The sequence below is a fragment of the Candida metapsilosis genome, assembly GCF_017655625.1.
Source record: "Candida metapsilosis strain BP57 chromosome Unknown scaffold1, whole genome shotgun sequence".
NCBI classification, from domain to species: domain Eukaryota; kingdom Fungi; phylum Ascomycota; class Pichiomycetes; order Serinales; family Debaryomycetaceae; genus Lodderomyces; species Lodderomyces metapsilosis.
In genome coordinates this window covers 141,229-157,567 of record NW_027138159.1, presented here as the reverse complement: position 1 = coordinate 157,567, position 16,339 = coordinate 141,229, and the positions used below count along the sequence as shown (strand labels likewise).

At 37.1% G+C, this 16,339-nt stretch overlaps 6 protein-coding genes across 6 annotated transcripts; 1 reads left to right on the top strand and 5 right to left on the bottom strand. All coding sequences in view use genetic code 12, as the record gives it.

Annotated features, from left to right (window-relative positions):
- Window positions 1-2: 2 nt before the first annotated feature.
- Window positions 3-1,610, bottom strand: I9W82_000062 (uncharacterized protein; the record flags this gene model as incomplete). The annotated part of the gene is made up of 1 exon (XM_067695004.1): window positions 3-1,610. One exon carries the CDS (start codon window positions 1,608-1,610, stop codon window positions 3-5), a length of 1,608 nt encoding a protein of 535 aa, XP_067550088.1.
- A 118-nt stretch (window positions 1,611-1,728) lies between these two features.
- SMC1 (cohesin subunit) lies at window positions 1,729-5,463 on the bottom strand (the record flags this gene model as incomplete). The annotated part of the gene is made up of 1 exon (XM_067694993.1): window positions 1,729-5,463. One exon carries the CDS (start codon window positions 5,461-5,463, stop codon window positions 1,729-1,731), a length of 3,735 nt encoding a protein of 1,244 aa, XP_067550087.1.
- Window positions 5,464-5,660: 197 nt separating this feature from the next.
- On the bottom strand, window positions 5,661-7,982 carry I9W82_000060 (cysteine--tRNA ligase; the record flags this gene model as incomplete). Its single annotated transcript, XM_067694982.1, has 1 exon — window positions 5,661-7,982. The coding sequence occupies one exon, from the start codon at window positions 7,980-7,982 to the stop codon at window positions 5,661-5,663; it is 2,322 nt and encodes a 773-aa protein (XP_067550086.1).
- Window positions 7,983-8,952: 970 nt separating this feature from the next.
- On the top strand, window positions 8,953-9,583 carry RPL14 (60S ribosomal protein eL14; the record flags this gene model as incomplete). Its single annotated transcript, XM_067694970.1, has 2 exons — window positions 8,953-9,063; window positions 9,299-9,583. 2 exons carry the CDS (start codon window positions 8,953-8,955, stop codon window positions 9,581-9,583), a joined length of 396 nt encoding a protein of 131 aa, XP_067550085.1.
- A 395-nt stretch (window positions 9,584-9,978) lies between these two features.
- On the bottom strand, window positions 9,979-12,294 carry I9W82_000058 (uncharacterized protein; the record flags this gene model as incomplete). The annotated part of the gene is made up of 1 exon (XM_067694959.1): window positions 9,979-12,294. One exon carries the CDS (start codon window positions 12,292-12,294, stop codon window positions 9,979-9,981), a length of 2,316 nt encoding a protein of 771 aa, XP_067550084.1.
- Window positions 12,295-12,472: 178 nt separating this feature from the next.
- FAD3 (Fad3p) lies at window positions 12,473-13,774 on the bottom strand (the record flags this gene model as incomplete). Its single annotated transcript, XM_067694904.1, has 1 exon — window positions 12,473-13,774. One exon carries the CDS (start codon window positions 13,772-13,774, stop codon window positions 12,473-12,475), a length of 1,302 nt encoding a protein of 433 aa, XP_067550083.1.
- Window positions 13,775-16,339: the final 2,565 nt, after the last annotated feature.

Here is a 16,339-nt window from a genome sequence, read left to right as displayed (position 1 = left end):
TTCTATGTACATGTAATTTTCTTCAATATAGCAACAGATTCAACGTGTTTTGTCTGGGGAAAGAAATCAAACCCCACAACATCTTCAACTTTATATTTTTGACTCTCACCTTGTAATTTTTCAAAATTGGCCAAGTCTCGAGCCTGGGTAAACACATTGCAACTAACATAAACAATCATATCTGGTTCAAATTGCAAAAGCTGCCTTAGAAACACCTCATCAGACCCTTTTCTAGACGGGTCAACTATCACAACGCTTCCTTTACCTTTGATACCACTTTTCTTGAACTCGTCATTGCCAAAGATATTAGATGCGTCTCCCAAGATAAACTTTGTTCTCTCGGGGTAAAGACCATTCAACTTCATGTTGTGGTTTGCATACTTGATGCTTGATTCACTAATTTCAATACCAAACACATTCAACTTATCATGAAAATTTGATAATGCGATGCCAAAGAATCCGACACCACAATACGTATCTACCACATTCTCAACCTGTGTTAACTGTTTCATATGATAACGAATATAATCCAAAACTGATGGCAAGATTGAGTTGTTGTTTTGGAAAAAGCAATTCGAATCAAACTGGTAAATGAAATCTTCAATCTTTTCCGTAATAACCTTTGATTGTCCTTCCAACGCAGTCTCATAGAATTCTCCTGTATCATGGTCAACACGCAAGCTCTGTCTCAAAGTTAATTGCTTCATTGGTGGACCTTGTAGATACTTTGCCCTAGCTTGATGTAGCTTGTCATTTATCTCCACTGTAGAAATGGGACAGTTTTCAACATCTATCTTACCTCTATTATTTACATGTTGAAATCCCAATTTCGTGCATTTTCCATCTCGTACCTCAAAATGTGGCGTAAGCTTTGTTCTATAGGAATACTGAAGTGGCGATGGATTAACTATACCCAACTCGTGGTCAATTTTCAAATTTGGATAAAACATTTGATACGCCGTTTTAATAACATTTTGCTTAAACAATAACTGTTCAGGATACGATAACATTTGTAACTGACACCCATTACACTCCTGAAAGTGTTTACATAATATCATTCGTTCATTCCTCTTACTCTCCCGCAGACCTTTGTTCAAAACTTCAATTAATTCACCCTCGGCATAAAATTCATGATGCATCTTAAGCAACACTTTAACCTTGTCGCCCACGGTAGTTTTGGGAATCATCAAAACTGTGTATTTCCCGAGCACACTTTCCGAATCAGTGTATTCAGAAGCATACATTGATTTGGGTATTATTGCTAATCCGTCTCCATTGTGTGAAATACCCCATATTTTCACATTCGGTATAACGTGATGTCGCCTTTGAAACGGTAAAAATGCCTTAACTATATCGTAAGGGTTATGAATGTCTTTATCTGTGATATCTGAATGCGTTTGGCTGCTGTAATCCTTGAGAAACCGGCATATTTCAAGAAAGGTTACATTACTAGGATGAGTTGGATCTGACAAATCTTTTCTTCGTTTTGTCTTTTTGAAATATTTCAACAATGAAGATACCTTCTCTTGTTTCTTTGTGGGGGTTTTGCTCGAGTATGCTCTTTGAATGGTCCATAGTAGTGTCTGTGTTGTTCGTATCCTCGTAAACATCGGTTAGTGTGAGATTAAGCGATGCCATCTTATTTTATTTTTTTTCTTTTTTTGCAGCATTTGGAGACCAATCACAGTTATCCCATTATTCATTTACTAATCTACACAACTCTTCCATCTATACAGCAACTACTGGGTTTCCTTGTAATGGCTGATCTTCATCTGGATACTCACTCAAGTCAAGAGTTACGGTTTTGGAACTATTTTCTCTTTGCTCTCGGTATATTCCCACCAATGCATCTGACTTTTCATACAAGTTATTCTTTAACGAAATAACAATAACTTGAAAGTTTGGTCCAGCATGGTTTCTAATGTAATTACCGATTTTGGCCACATTGTTGTTATCTAAAGCAGCATCGATTTCATCCAAAACGAAAAATGGTGCTGGTTGGAAGGAATGAATGGCAAATAGTAAAGCCAATGCCGCCATGGTCTTTTCACCTCCTGATAACAACTCCATATCCTGAAATCGTTTCATAGGAGGCATTGCGTGGTATTTCACCCCTGAAGAATAAGGACTGTCTTCATCTTCAAGAATCAAAAATGCTGATCCACCCATTGGAGACAAGCTGGATTTGGTCAATTCTTTATAAGTGGCATCAATACAACCTGAGATATGATTGAACGCTTCCATAAACTTGTCATATCTCTTTTCACTAATTTCTCTAAACTTATCAGCTGCTTTTCTTTCATTTTGACGTGCAACTGTATAATCTTTGTCGTAACCCCTCAATTTGTTTTCGACTTCTTTGAATCTCTCCAAGGCTTTAGCATTTGGAGTCAATTTCTCCAAATTCTCAATAGTATTTTGAAGCATCACCTCAAGCTCGGCTTCCAATTTAGGACTATACGTTTCCTTGTATTTGTCATCAAGCATTTCATAATCAATCTCAATTTTGTAAATTTCATTCAATGTTTCATCAGAGTCTTCACCCATTGAAATATGGTCAAGATCACCTTTCTCCAATGGCAAGATTATATTTTGTATCTTGCAGTTCTTCAAGACATTGGCTCTAATGGAATCGAGCTTTAGTAGCCTTTCTTCCTGTTCAATAATCTCTTTGGAAAGACTTGCCACCTCCAGCGACTTTTCAGCTAAATTGGTCTCAACGATTTTGGATGACTTCAATTTAGACTCCAAGAGCTGTTCTATCTTCTTCTGCTCCTTCTTTAAGACCTCATTTTCGGCCTGGGCGATATCAAGCTCATCCTCCAACTTCTTCCTTTCTTCAAGCACATTATTCAACTCATCCTTCAAATCTACAATTTGATTCTTGATAACATTTCTGCGCGATTCTGTCTCTTCGCATCGACTTGCGTCAAAGTCTAATCGATTTTGCAACACTGAAATTGATTTCAAAAACAATGATCTTTCTTTTGCACGTGTTCTCAAAGCAGTGCCATGCAATTCCTCATACTTTTCAATACCATCTTTAATCTTCCACTTTTTGCAAAAATCTTGGTATATAGCAGATTTTGCCTCTTTAATCTCCTTCTTCGTTTTGGAAATTTCACCATCAATCCTTTTAAAATCCAGTTTCATTTCAGTCAATGTTTCTTCAAATTTTTCACATTGTTTCTTCAGGAAATCAATTTCACTGAGCTTATCATTGATGGCTCTTTCCAATGACGACTTTTGGTTCTTCAACACTGGTAATTGATCATCCAACAGACTGATTTCCTCAGCCAACAAGTTAATTTCCAATTCTTTTGGTCTAGTCTCTTGTAACTTCATCACTTTAGATAGTAAAGCCTCTTTTCTTTCACTCATTTTTGTCCACTCTTGCTTGCTCCAACTGATATTTGCAGAAGATCTGCGAATTTGTTGACCACCAGTCATTTGACCTGATTTGTGGATGACAGACCCTTGCAATGTCACGATTTTGTTTTCAAACTTCCTGGAAGAGCTCCATCTGATATTTCTAGCAGCATTGATATCATTAGCGACCAATGCATTTCCCACAATGTATTCAACTGCAGGTCCAAGTGATTTGTCTTCATACTCTACAATATCCATTCCTGGAATGGCGGCATCATTGATAGACCTCAAGTAGCTCAAATTGACTGGATCAAATTCAACCGAATCCAATGGAATAAATGTTGCTACACCTGCTCTCCTTTCCTTTAAAATATCAATACATTTGTAAGCAATTGTGGCAGTCTCCACAATTATAGCATCAGAATTCCGTCCCAATATTGTCAGCAAAGCAGACTCATATTTTTGTTCAGTTGGGCGTACTAATTCGTGCACCAAACCTTTGATAGATCCAGTTGGAAGTAGTCTCTTGAGAGTAGATATGTTTTCTCTCAATTTCTTTTGTTTGTTGGATTCACGTTGTTGCGATGACAATTCTTCCAATTTCAACAAAACATCCTTAAGCTCAGTATTGATTTGAAACTCTTCCTTATTGAATAAATCCTTTTGCTTGATAAGCTTATCTCTTGCTGCATTTTTCTCTTCCTTCTTGTTCAAAATTTGGGCAATTTCATTATTCAAATCATTCAACTTTGATTTCAACTCCAAATTGAGACTCGATTGAAGATCTTGTATTCTTAAATCAGCATTGGATTTTTGACTAATTAAACTCTTTTCTTTAATTGTTAAGGAATCCTTTTCATTCATCAATAAGGAAATATGTTCCTCCAACTCGGATCCACTAGCTGCTAGATACTCCGCTCTAAGCTTTTCATATTCTTTTTGGCCTTCTTCTGGTATGTTTAAACTTGATGATGCGGCTATTGAAGCCCTCACTTGTTCTTCAAAATCTTTAAACAACTTTTTACTATCACCAAGTTGTTTTTCAAGCTTCTTAATTTGTGCCTTTTGTGACTCAATGTCGACTTCCAAATCGGATACTTTGTTTTCCTGTGATTTGAGTTTTGAGGATAATGATACCTTATTCGATTCCAAAGGAATCAAGCCTCGCTTAGTCGATTCTACTTTTTGGTTAGACTGTTCGATTTGCTTTGCGTGACTCTTTGACTCAAGTGATATTTTCGAATACTCTGAAGTAAATGATTTGTATAATTTCTCCGTTTTCGAAAGTTCACTTTTCATCTCTTGCAAGAGGTCATTCTTTGACCTAATTTCCTTCTTCAATTGGTTATGCTTATTTTCATTATGATACAATTGATACAAATTTAATTTCTTGACAAGATCATTTCTCAAAATGAGACTCTTTTCAAATTGACGCTGTTCAGAAGCTTGCTCCTTGTACTGCTTAGACTCTGAATTAAGAGTTCTCTTTCTTGAAAACACTTCATTGGTAACTTCATGGGCGCGGTCCCTTTCATCTTTCAATCGTTCATATTCTTCAATATACTCGTTGGAGCCACTAATATGTTCAATCATAGCAGACAAGTCCTTTGGATTCTGTGAGGCAATTTGCTCAACATCACCTTGAAATACGAGAAAATTCCTAGCCTTTACCAAGATGTTTTCTTGCTTCAAAGTTGCTGTATAATTTAACCTAGTTACAGATTGATCATTGATTTGATACTCTGTGCTTCCACTTGTTGAAATTGACCTCTTCAATCGTAATATTTCTCCGTCATTTTTTTGATAAATAGCCAAAACGTATGCTGACCTGGGATCTTGCTCAAGATCTAAACCACTGTCGTCTAAATCAACTGGCGTATCTTTTCTTCCTCTATATATCAAATCTCTCAAGTGTTTTGACCGAAGTTGGGTCGAGTTCAATCCCAAAACAAAAGATATAGCATCCATCATATTTGACTTTCCCGAACCATTTGGACCAATGATTGACACAAAGTTGGAGGAGCCAAAACCTATATTAGTTTTGCCCCGATATGACTTAAAGTTATTAAGCTCCAATCCTAATAATCTTCCCATGATGGAGTCTTGTGAATGGCAATTTACCTTCGTGTGTGTGTGTGTGTGTGTGTGTGTGATTTGTTTTGATTTGTTTACGCGATTCAAAGAGGAAGAAAAAAAAAATAGAATGAAATTTTAACAAGACGCGTAATAACGACTGTAATCTATTCTTACTTTTCATTACATAAATATATATATATATACGATATCTACAATCAGGAAGATTCTCCAATTGACTTCAAATACTCATTATGAAGCCTCTCTTGTTGCTGATATTGTTTTGTTAACTTCTTTTTCATACTCTTACTGATTTCTTCCCCTTTACTATCAATTGTTGGAATTCCCATTTCATCAAACTCTTTGTATGATGGATCATTTTTGAACAATTCGCTAGGAGGAATTTTCAGTTGAGCCAATTTCTCTGCCTCTTTCTTTGCCTTCAATGCTTCCTGTTCTTTTCTTTTGGCTTCCTTTTCGGCCAGTTGTTTTGCCTTGGCTTCTTGTTGACTGAGCAATTGTTGTTTCTCTGATTCATTGAGAAACTTGACTAAGGCATTTCCATCCGGTCTATCATCTAAAGACACATTGAGATTGATCAAGTCTGATCGGATGGAATCAGAAGCAGACAAGAACTCCTTCAAGTCAGCCTTTTTGATGGCTAAATTTCTCACTTGGTCTCTAAATTGTGCCAATGCTTTAACATATGGCATTGCAACATCTTCTGCCGAACCTGAACCCTCGCTTGATGCTGATTCATCAACCCAACCAAACTTATCAGGTCTAGACTGGAACCCTAAAATATTGAGAATTTTCAGAATCCACGATGTAACCAGCAACAAAACTTCAATTCGGAGCTCACTCTTTCCAGTAGTTGCCAACTGTATATAATTGTTACTCTTGGAAACTAACTCCACCAAACATTTGATAGCATCACCACTAGATAAATTGTCATTAAAAGCAACGTCAACATCATCTTGAGTTTTGCTCAAATCGGCATACAATTGTTTCTCATGTTCTCCAATACGTTTGGAAACGTATTCTCCTTTCTCCACTTTATGCTTGTACTCGTTGTTCAACGCACGAACATTTGTGAAAAACTTGTTAAAGGTGGATTCGATTGACATCACTTCGCTAATTAAGCTGTCTTTAAAGTCCAATGGTTTGTTCCATGGACATAATGCAAAAACAAATCTCAATTGCCTCGAGCTAAAGTCCTTCAAAGCGTCGTTAATTGTGATAAAATTTTTCAATGATTTCGACATCTTTTGGCCCTGAATGTGTAAATGACCATTATGCATAAAATAGTTGACCCACTGGTTGTTGTCAAAGTATGCTTCAGATTGTGCCAACTCGTTATCATGGTGAGGGAAACATAAATCAACACCACCGCTGTGTATATCCATTTGTGAGCCAGTAATATCGGATGCCATCACTGAACACTCAATATGCCATCCGGGTCTTCCTTTACCCCATTTCGAGTCCCATGCAGGTTCACCAGGCTTGGATGCCTTCCATAATGCAAAATCACTAGGACTACGTTTCGTATTTCCCAAACTCAAAGAACCTTCACCATCATTAATCAAGCTCATGTCACCTTTGTTCCAAGGTTGCAATTTGGCATAATCGTGTTTTGAGTGTTCATATTTCACTGTATCGAAATACACAGATCCATCCTCGGTTGCGTAGGCATAACCATTGGCGATGATCTTGTCAACATATTCAATGATATCAGGAACATACTCGGAAACTCTTGTAGTCACTGATGGTGGTAAAACGTTAAGCTTTGACATATCTTCATTATACTTGTTTTCCCAAAATAATGGTAATTTTTTAAAAATGCCGGGCTCGGTTACTGATGCGCCATGTTCCTTGTCCAAGTATACAACAGCAACATCCTTTATCTCATCCAAAAAGTTGGCAAACGAGATATTGTTGTCATTGATGGCATTGAGTGCTCTTACCACGGCCTTTACATACATTGGAAACTTAGGCTTTTCTTTCTTAATTTCCTCAATATTGGGTACAGATTGAGACCATGTGATGAAATCAGTCTCCACATTACCTTTAAATTCAGGCAAGTTCTTTTCCACGTAATATTTCAAGTAAGTCTTTGATAACTCCAAAACTTCTTTCACCTCCTTGTATTGACTAACAATCTTTTCCTCGAAAAGGTGTTGTTGACGAGCAGCTATGATAATTTTATCGTCAATGTCTGTAACATTTTGAACAAATAAGACATTGTATCCAAAGTAATCTTGCAAGATTCTTCTACAGATATCAGTTGACACATAGTTTCTAGCATGCCCCATATGAGAGTGATCGTAAACAGTTGGACCACAGCTATACCAAGTTATATGACCTGGTTTTATTGGGTAAAAGTCATTCTTGGTACGTGTTAAGGAATTGTAAAACTTCAACTTTGGTTTAGATGATGATTTATCACTTGGTTCATACCATTTTGGTTGTTGTACGGATGGTTTCTTTGCTGCTGTTGCTGCTGCTGCTGCTGAAGCTGTTGTGGATGAAGACGTTGACATTATACGAGCGATAGTTTGCAATCTTCGGCTATAGATCATACAGCCAATTGGTCGTTGGGTCGTGCTGTGTGCGTGTGTGTGTGTATTACTCCGGTGACTAATTTCGCACCACCAATTTTCAAAAGAAGAAGAAAAATGAAATTGAAAGATGCTGCAAAACAGCTATGACCTTTGGTTAGAAAGGATATAGTAGATCTACTTAGAAGGTTTTACTAATTTAGGAAGATGTCAGTGAAACCATCCTTTGGGAGAGACAAGAGAGTGCATGTAAAGTTCTGTATTTGGTATTACAATCTTCACCAGAATTCCTTTCTTCCATTGACAAAGTACTCTCTATATACAAATCCAACTCTCAGTTAATAAAATTGTCGCATGATGTATTCACTCCATAGTGAAACTAGGCGTGTTTCGGATGTAAATACTCTAGAACGCAAATTATAGGTCATCACAGAAATTGAATTTGTAATAGAAATCAGAAGATAGAAAATAGACTAGTCTTTTGTAATAATCACATCAATCTGATTCTTAGCTTTTGCAAGTAATAGACTGAGATAACTTACTTAACAATGTCTTTTCTATTGGTCAATTTGGAGAATGCACAGGAATTTGAGTGCAATGACATTGTCTGTTTTAATACTTTTTGATATTTTGATTAGAGATTTTGTTGTTTCTGGTGATTTATTCATATTAGGGCTTTGACCTAGTGAGTTTGTATACACGTGATTTATTTGTTGTTATCTACACACACATTAGAATAATATTTTCTCTTTCTATTTCTGTCTCACTTACTCTCACACTTTAGATCTTTTGTGTGACTGTTTTTTTTCTACAGTGAGTGAACTGCTACCATCTACTAACAAATTTTACTTTCTCACTAAGAGAGAAAAAACAAAAATTTAATTTTCATCATATACAAAGTTTTCACGATCTTCAACCCATCTAATTAACTACAACACATACAAAACCAAAGATGTCATCCACTGTTAAAGCTGCCAACTGGAGATTTGTTGAAGTTGGACGTATCGTCTTAGTTGACAACAAAAACTTGGCCACCATTGTTGAAATTATTGATCAAAAAAGAGTATGTTTTTTTAACCCACAACGAAAATGGGACAGAGTTACTTCAAAATGGAGGAGCGTTACAAGACAAAGTATCGAGATAACCAGTAGCACTAGAGCTATGCAGTGCATGCTGTTTTTGCCTTCTCGTTTGTGGTAATAGTCTTTGATCTAAATGTCAAAGATTCCTGTCTTGGAACCTCCTCACTCTTCCTACACCTTATACGAACCCTATACTAACTTGTACCTTCTTCTAGGCTTTAATCGATGGTCCAAAAGTACCAAGACAAGCTATCTCATTAGCCAAGGTTACCTTGACCCCAATTGTCTTGCCAAACTTGCCAAGAGGTGCTAGATCCGCCACCGTCCAAAAGAAATGGGCTGCTTCTGAAGTTGACAGCAAATGGGCTTCATCTGCTTGGGCTAAGAAATTGGCTACCAAGGAAAAGAGAAGTCAATTAAGCGACTTTGAAAGATTCCAAGTTATGGTTTTGAAAAAGCAAAGAAGATACACCACCAAGAAAGCTTTGGCTAAGGCTTAAATTTTTCTTTTGAATTGAAAGTTCAACGTTATCTATCTCGCAAAGAGAAGAATGGTGGGGCAAAGGAGTTCAAAGAAAGAAAACACTGTGTAATAGTCAACTTTTTTTTTTTTGTTAATAGTATATTTCATCATCTGGGAAAGAGAAGAAAAAAAGACCATATATTGTTCTTACGAAGCGTGGGCTGAAGGGGAACAATGTCACCAATTAATCATGTCACTTACATCATCATTTCATTCTGTTGTTTAACCAATTCCAAGTTTTATAAGTTTATAAAATATAATATTAAAAAAAAAAAATTACGAATTTTGTATAAAGCTTTTGTTCAAATATGTAGATTAAATCATTGTCTATAACACTTTATTTACAAGAATATATTTGTCTAAATTCAGGTCTCACTTCTTTGTAGCATGAGCCTTTTCGTAATCACTGATTAATTGTTTTTGCAATTGTGGACTAGCTTGAGCATACTTGAGGAATTCTAATGAAAATTCACCCTTACCTTGAGTACATGCTCTTAAACTAGTGGAGAATCCAAACATTGAATTCAATGAACACTCAGCTGTAACTGTAAACTCATCTTGTCCATTGACAGTCTCATTAATCATACCACCCAACTTGTTAACTAACCCAACAACAGAACCTTGGAACTCGTTTGGTGCAGTGATTTCAACATTCATAATTGGCTCTAAAATCACTGGTGCTGCATTAAGGAATGCTTGTCTAAACGCACCTTGAGTAGCAGTTCTAAATGCCAATTCAGAAGAATCCACCACGTGTGTTTGACCATCATTAATAAGCATAGAAACACCCAAGACTTTGTGTCCAATCAATGGACCTTTCTCCAAACAATCATCAAAACCTTTGTTACATGCCAACAAGAATTTCTCAGGAATTTTACCACCAACAATTTGAGTCTCGAATTTATTTTCACCTTCAATTGGCTTCATTTCACCAACAACTCTACCATATTGACCAGCACCTCCAGATTGTTTCTTGTGGGTGAAATCAAAGTTGGCTGGAGCTGTAATGGCTTCTCTATAAGCAACTTGTGGTTTTCCAGTAACACAATCAACTCCATATTCTCTCTTGATTCTTTCAACGTAAATTTCCAAATGCAATTCTCCCATTCCGGAAATAATAGTCTCTTTTGATTCAGAATCGTAATGAACTTTGAAAGTTGGATCCTCCTTTTGAAATCTATTCATAGCTTTGGAGAATGCACCATTGTCCTTTGTCTTGGGAGCAATACTTAACGAGATAACAGCTTCAGGAACAAACATTGAGCTCATGGCAATTTCCTTTGATAATCCTTGACCAATAAAAGTGTCACCAGAAGCACAGTCAATACCAAATGTGGCGCAAATTTCACCACTTCCAACTTCAGCAACATCCTCCATATCATTTGAATGCATTCTCACCAATCTTGAAACCTTGACCTTCTTACCAGTCTTGACGTGAGTCATGTACGCACCTTTCTTCAATTTACCTTGATATACTCTGATATAAGTCAATTGACCATATGGACCTTCTTCCAACTTGAATGCCAATCCAACAAATGGAGCAGCACTGGATGGAATTAAGTTAATTGGCGTCTCACTTCCATCTTTGTGGAGTTCTAAACCAGTGTTTAAAATCTCATTAGGCTGAGGCAAGTAGTCGACGACTGAATCCAATACTGGTTGAATACCTCTATTGGCCAAAGCTGAACCCATAAGCACAGGAGTAAACTTTCTTCCAATGGTAGCACGTCTAATAGCAGCCTTGATTTGTTCAACAGTTGGTTCTTCACCTTCCAAGTAAATATCAGCCATTTCTTCATCAACATCTGCCAAAGTTTCAATCAACAATGCTCTTTTTTCTTCAACCAATTCCTTCAAGTCTTCAGGAACTTCAGCAGTTCTAATAGTTTCACCTTGTGATCCTTCATTGTACAAAGCAACACGATCAATGATATTGACAACACCTTTCAACTCATCTTCAGCACCAATTGGGACTTGTATAGCAGCAGCTGGCATTTTCAATTTCAAGTTAATTTGTTCAATAGCTCTCCATGGATTAGCTCCCATACGATCCATCTTGTTGATAAATGTAACTCTTGGAACATTGTAACGACGCATTTGCCTATCAACAGTAACAGTTTGTGATTGAACTCCAGCAACTGCACAAACAACCAAAACAGCACCATCCAAAACACGCAAAGCTCTTTCAACTTCAATTGTGAAATCAATATGTCCTGGAGTATCAATCAAGTTGAAATGATACGACTTGTTATCCTTATCCCATGAACAATACGTAGCTGCCGATTGAATAGTGATACCTTTTTCTCTTTCCAAGTCCATATGATCCATCTTGGCTCCAACTGAATCACGTCCTCTCACCTCATGAATAGCTTTAATTCTACCAGTGTAGAATAAAACACGCTCGGTAAATGTTGTCTTACCAGAGTCAATATGAGCTGAAATACCGATATTTCTGATTCTCTTGGACGCCTTGATATCTTCTTCAGGAAGGTTCTTGATTATCTCATCAATGATAACTTTCTCCTCTTCATAAGTCTCTGGTTGTTTTTGTTTCAAGTCATCAAATGAACGTAGCGATGTTTGGAAGCCCCTCGATAACACACACGATTGTTGTGGTTTGACCAAGTGCGGAAGCGCGAGCCTTTGTAATCTCCCACTCTTTAAAACGTTGCGTAGCACACTAGTCATGGTGAAATGCTTTGTGTATGTGAGGTGTGCAAAGTATTACGAAATATAATCAGATCATTTGGCTCTGAAAAATTTTTTGAAAAAAATCCAGAGGTACAAAAGCGGGTACAAAAGAATTGCAATCCTTAAGGAATATAATAATAAATACTGACAAATATACAAGCTATTTACAGAAGGTCTAATTCTTTGGCTTAACACCAAGTCCATTGGCGTTTCTAAACATCAATACTCCCTTTGCATCTTCTTTATCATCATCAACAAATTGACATCTTCTAAGACATTTCCATACACTTAACCACATTGATTCGCCTTCATATCTATAGTGTTCACCCATGACTTTTTTAATGGCTTCAGTGGCTTCTCTTGCATTATAAAATGGAATTCTTGAAACGTAGTGGTGTAAGACGTGGGTTTCGATAATATCGTGGAAAATATGTTGACCAATGAATCCAAAGTTACGGTCAATTGTAGCAGCTGCACCACGAGCAAAAGTCCATTCTTTGGCGGTGTAGTGGGACATAGTTGGGTCTGTGTGTTGTAAGAAGGTGACAAATACTAACCAGTGGTTAACCCACAACCATGGAACAAACCAGTTGATCATCATATTGAACAATCCGAAAGTCTTGTACCATTGGTAAACAACAGTGAATGTGGTGATGATACCAATGTCAGACAAGATAATGTGCCAGTATTGGTGTTTTTCAAAGATGGGGGAAGTAGGGGAATAATGTGATCTACCATACCATGTTGTTCCTTTGTGTTCTTGTCCAGTTGCATTAGTGGCCAAGTGAAACTGTAAACCACCCAATTGTTGAAATACCAATACGGCAAAAGTATAAATTGGACTCTCCTCCATTAAATCTTCGACTTTTTCGACATTACTTTTCTTCAAATACTCTTGCTTTGTATATGGGACGAAAACCATATCCTTTGTCAAATGCCCAGTAGCTTTGTGGTGCTTTGAATGACTATATTTCCATGAAAAGTAAGGAACAATCAAGTAGGAATGGAGAACCCATCCAATAACGTCATTAACCTTTGAGTAGTCCGAGAATGCACCATGTCCACATTCATGAGCCAAAATCCACAATCCAAATCCAAACAAACCAATTGCATACGATTGAAACATCCAAGCAGCACCTCTAAGTACAGTTGACACAGTTTCGTGTCCTGTGATTTCAATCTGTGGAATGAACCTATGTCCAATGTATCCAATCAAAACCATCATGGAAATATCTCTCACAACGTAACCCAACGATCTGATCAATGATCTGTCGTAACAGTGCTTTGGAATAGCTTGCAAGATCTCCTTTATTGAGTAGTCAGGAACCTTAAACACATTACCATTCGTATCAATCGTGGTCATGTTAGATGTAGGCACATTGGTGCTCAAAGTAGCGACATTGCCTGATCTATTGATGACTGAACCAGAATCAATATCTAACCCAGTAGTTGTGGATGATGCATTTGCGGTACTCATTTGATGATGAAAAAGAAGATGATAAAAAAAAGAGTGAACTGAAAAGGAAGAATCTTACTGAGTTTAATTTTTTGTAACAATATCGTGGCCTTATCCTCGCCTAAATTCCCATTGGCTCTTCTCCGTACAAAACTGGGCAGAAACTGTGAAAAAAATTTTCCATACTTTGTGGCACCTTTCTTAGATGAGCTAAGGGGACGAAAAAGCTAAGGCGGGTTCGTTTGTACCGAGGACAAAAAAAAAAAAACCAACTCGAGATTTGTGTCTTGCGGATGTGTGGAGGTGCAGGTGTAGGGAGTGTTTCTCCTTTGTGATAACAAAAGTATCATCCACCTGAAATAGATTCGATCCCAGTGGGGTCCAAAAATTTCGAGACAAATGTCTCAGCCTTGTTTTTTGTTGCTTATATGCAGGTGTGAAACGGGTCCGGAAAAATGAAACCGTTGCACTAAAAAACGAATCTTCGTTTCAATGGACTTAGACGAGAGGGAGAACCAGAATAAAATGTGTTAAAGAGACTGACGCTTTGTGGGATTAAGTGTCACTCTTGAATATACTGCAGTGTACTTTGCGCACAAAGTAAGTGGCAAAAAGGGAAGGCTTTGTCAAAAAGTTATCACCAGTTTGGGTGCGAAATTGTATACCCTATTACTTGGTTTTGTATTGAAATACAGGTCACTTTTGCGAGAGAATACTGGAAACAATTTTGCATCTCGTCAATACCAGTGATGAAGAAAAGAAAATACACATCCGGTTGATATAGATAGCTGAAAAGCACGTATTTCTGAAATGGCTTCTAAAGCATGCAACATCGCAAAATATATAAATTGCTGAAATGCACCCTGGTTAAGGGAGATGGGGCAAACCCTTTGTTCCCCTATTCTTTCTACCTACTCTTATGGTCTATCACGGGGCTCATTTACCGTGTATTCGGCTTCTAATGCAAGCTCAAAATAATCAAATGTACAGCATATCAAAGCGTCACATCTTGACACAACTTACTCGTTGTTGGAAATGGTCACTCCCCTGGTGAATGACTGACTTCAAGAAGTCTTTGGTTTTCACTCTGCTCATAGTTGCGGGATTCTCTGAAGCACCCTACTTTACTTAAGTTGTATTTCTCTTCCCAAATTTGCTGACAAAAAAGAAGTCCTCTTTTAGTAAAAAGTGTGGCTCATGAAAGTTTTGACCACTGATATATTATAATATATCGCTGTGAGTGGAGAAGCGTTCATGTGCTGAAATCTGCTGTGTATACCCCGCGCCCACAGCTCGTAATAAATTCGTAAATGAACAATAAAACAACTTTTTGGCATGCAAAGAAAAACTTCTTAATTTAGCACAATAGTTACTAATCACAAGAAGTGGGGCTATTCGGATCCAAGTGTGGCATCGTTTACTCTACTCATTGCAAGAAAAGCTTCTCAAAGCTATTGTTTCTTAGTTTTCATTTCCTACAGTACAATGCATTTTTTTGCCCTAATGTGGGGAGAAAAGATCATAACCGTTGTTGGATGCGACTAATTAGGTAAAATCTTGAAGACCTATTAGGAGTTAATGCAAGCTGTGTAGATCTATCTCATAGTGTGAATTTCAAAAAAAAGTGTAAAAACTTTGAATGCACTGGGTGCAAAAAAACCTCCATTGCAGAAAAGGGCGAGAGTTACACATTTTTTTATAAAAAACTTTAATTTTATTATATTTTTTTTTTTTTTTTGTTCATCTTGGGGGGTCGCAATCTGTTTACCGCATTGGGAAATTTTTTTAATATTGCACAAAACACTGATTGTAAAGTGGTGTATTTTTTTAAAAAAAAATGGTGCAACTTTCGAAGTTTTCTCTTTTGCGCTCCTTTTCTTATATGGGGAAATAACAAAGGAAGTGCAATAGAGTAACAGGACAGGGCTCATAACCAAGTAACAACCCGTTCATCGTCTTTTAAGGTTTCTAAAGTGGAGTTCGTAATAGAGTGCACAATGTTTTTAAGCCCCAACATCCGAAAATGGCTTCATGTGGTAATATAGGAGTAGCAAATAGTATCCACTTCTTTTCCTGTTTTTTGCCATTATTAGGAATGTGCTGTTCTATTTGCCGCAAAAATTAAGTCAAACGTTTTTTTTTTTTCTATCCTTTTTCAATTTGCTTTTGTTTACATTGTGAACTCAAGATTCTAAATTTGGAACAATATAGGAATGACAGAAGTGATAATTCGTCTCTTTGGTGTGGCTCAAGTCCCTACAAAGCTGGAGATCGGAGAAACTCCTGCAAGATCTGCGTAAAGCGCTTCAGATAGCCTACTTGTAGCCACTTGTGCGTGCCTTTACATGTGAAAATGTAAGGTACTTAAGTACATAAACCAACTATTCCCTCTTTAGTCAAGTGGGGATGAATTGTTAAGCCTTAAAAGCTAGAACAAAGTTTATGTGACTTTAAAAATGTTTTGTAAAAGCGTGGAAGCATCAGCAAAGACTGCAAAGAAGGGTGGGCTGGTATCCCCACTGGTTATGTAACTTATTACTTAACCATATTGGGAATGGCTCGATTAGTCGATTATAGAAATGGTTC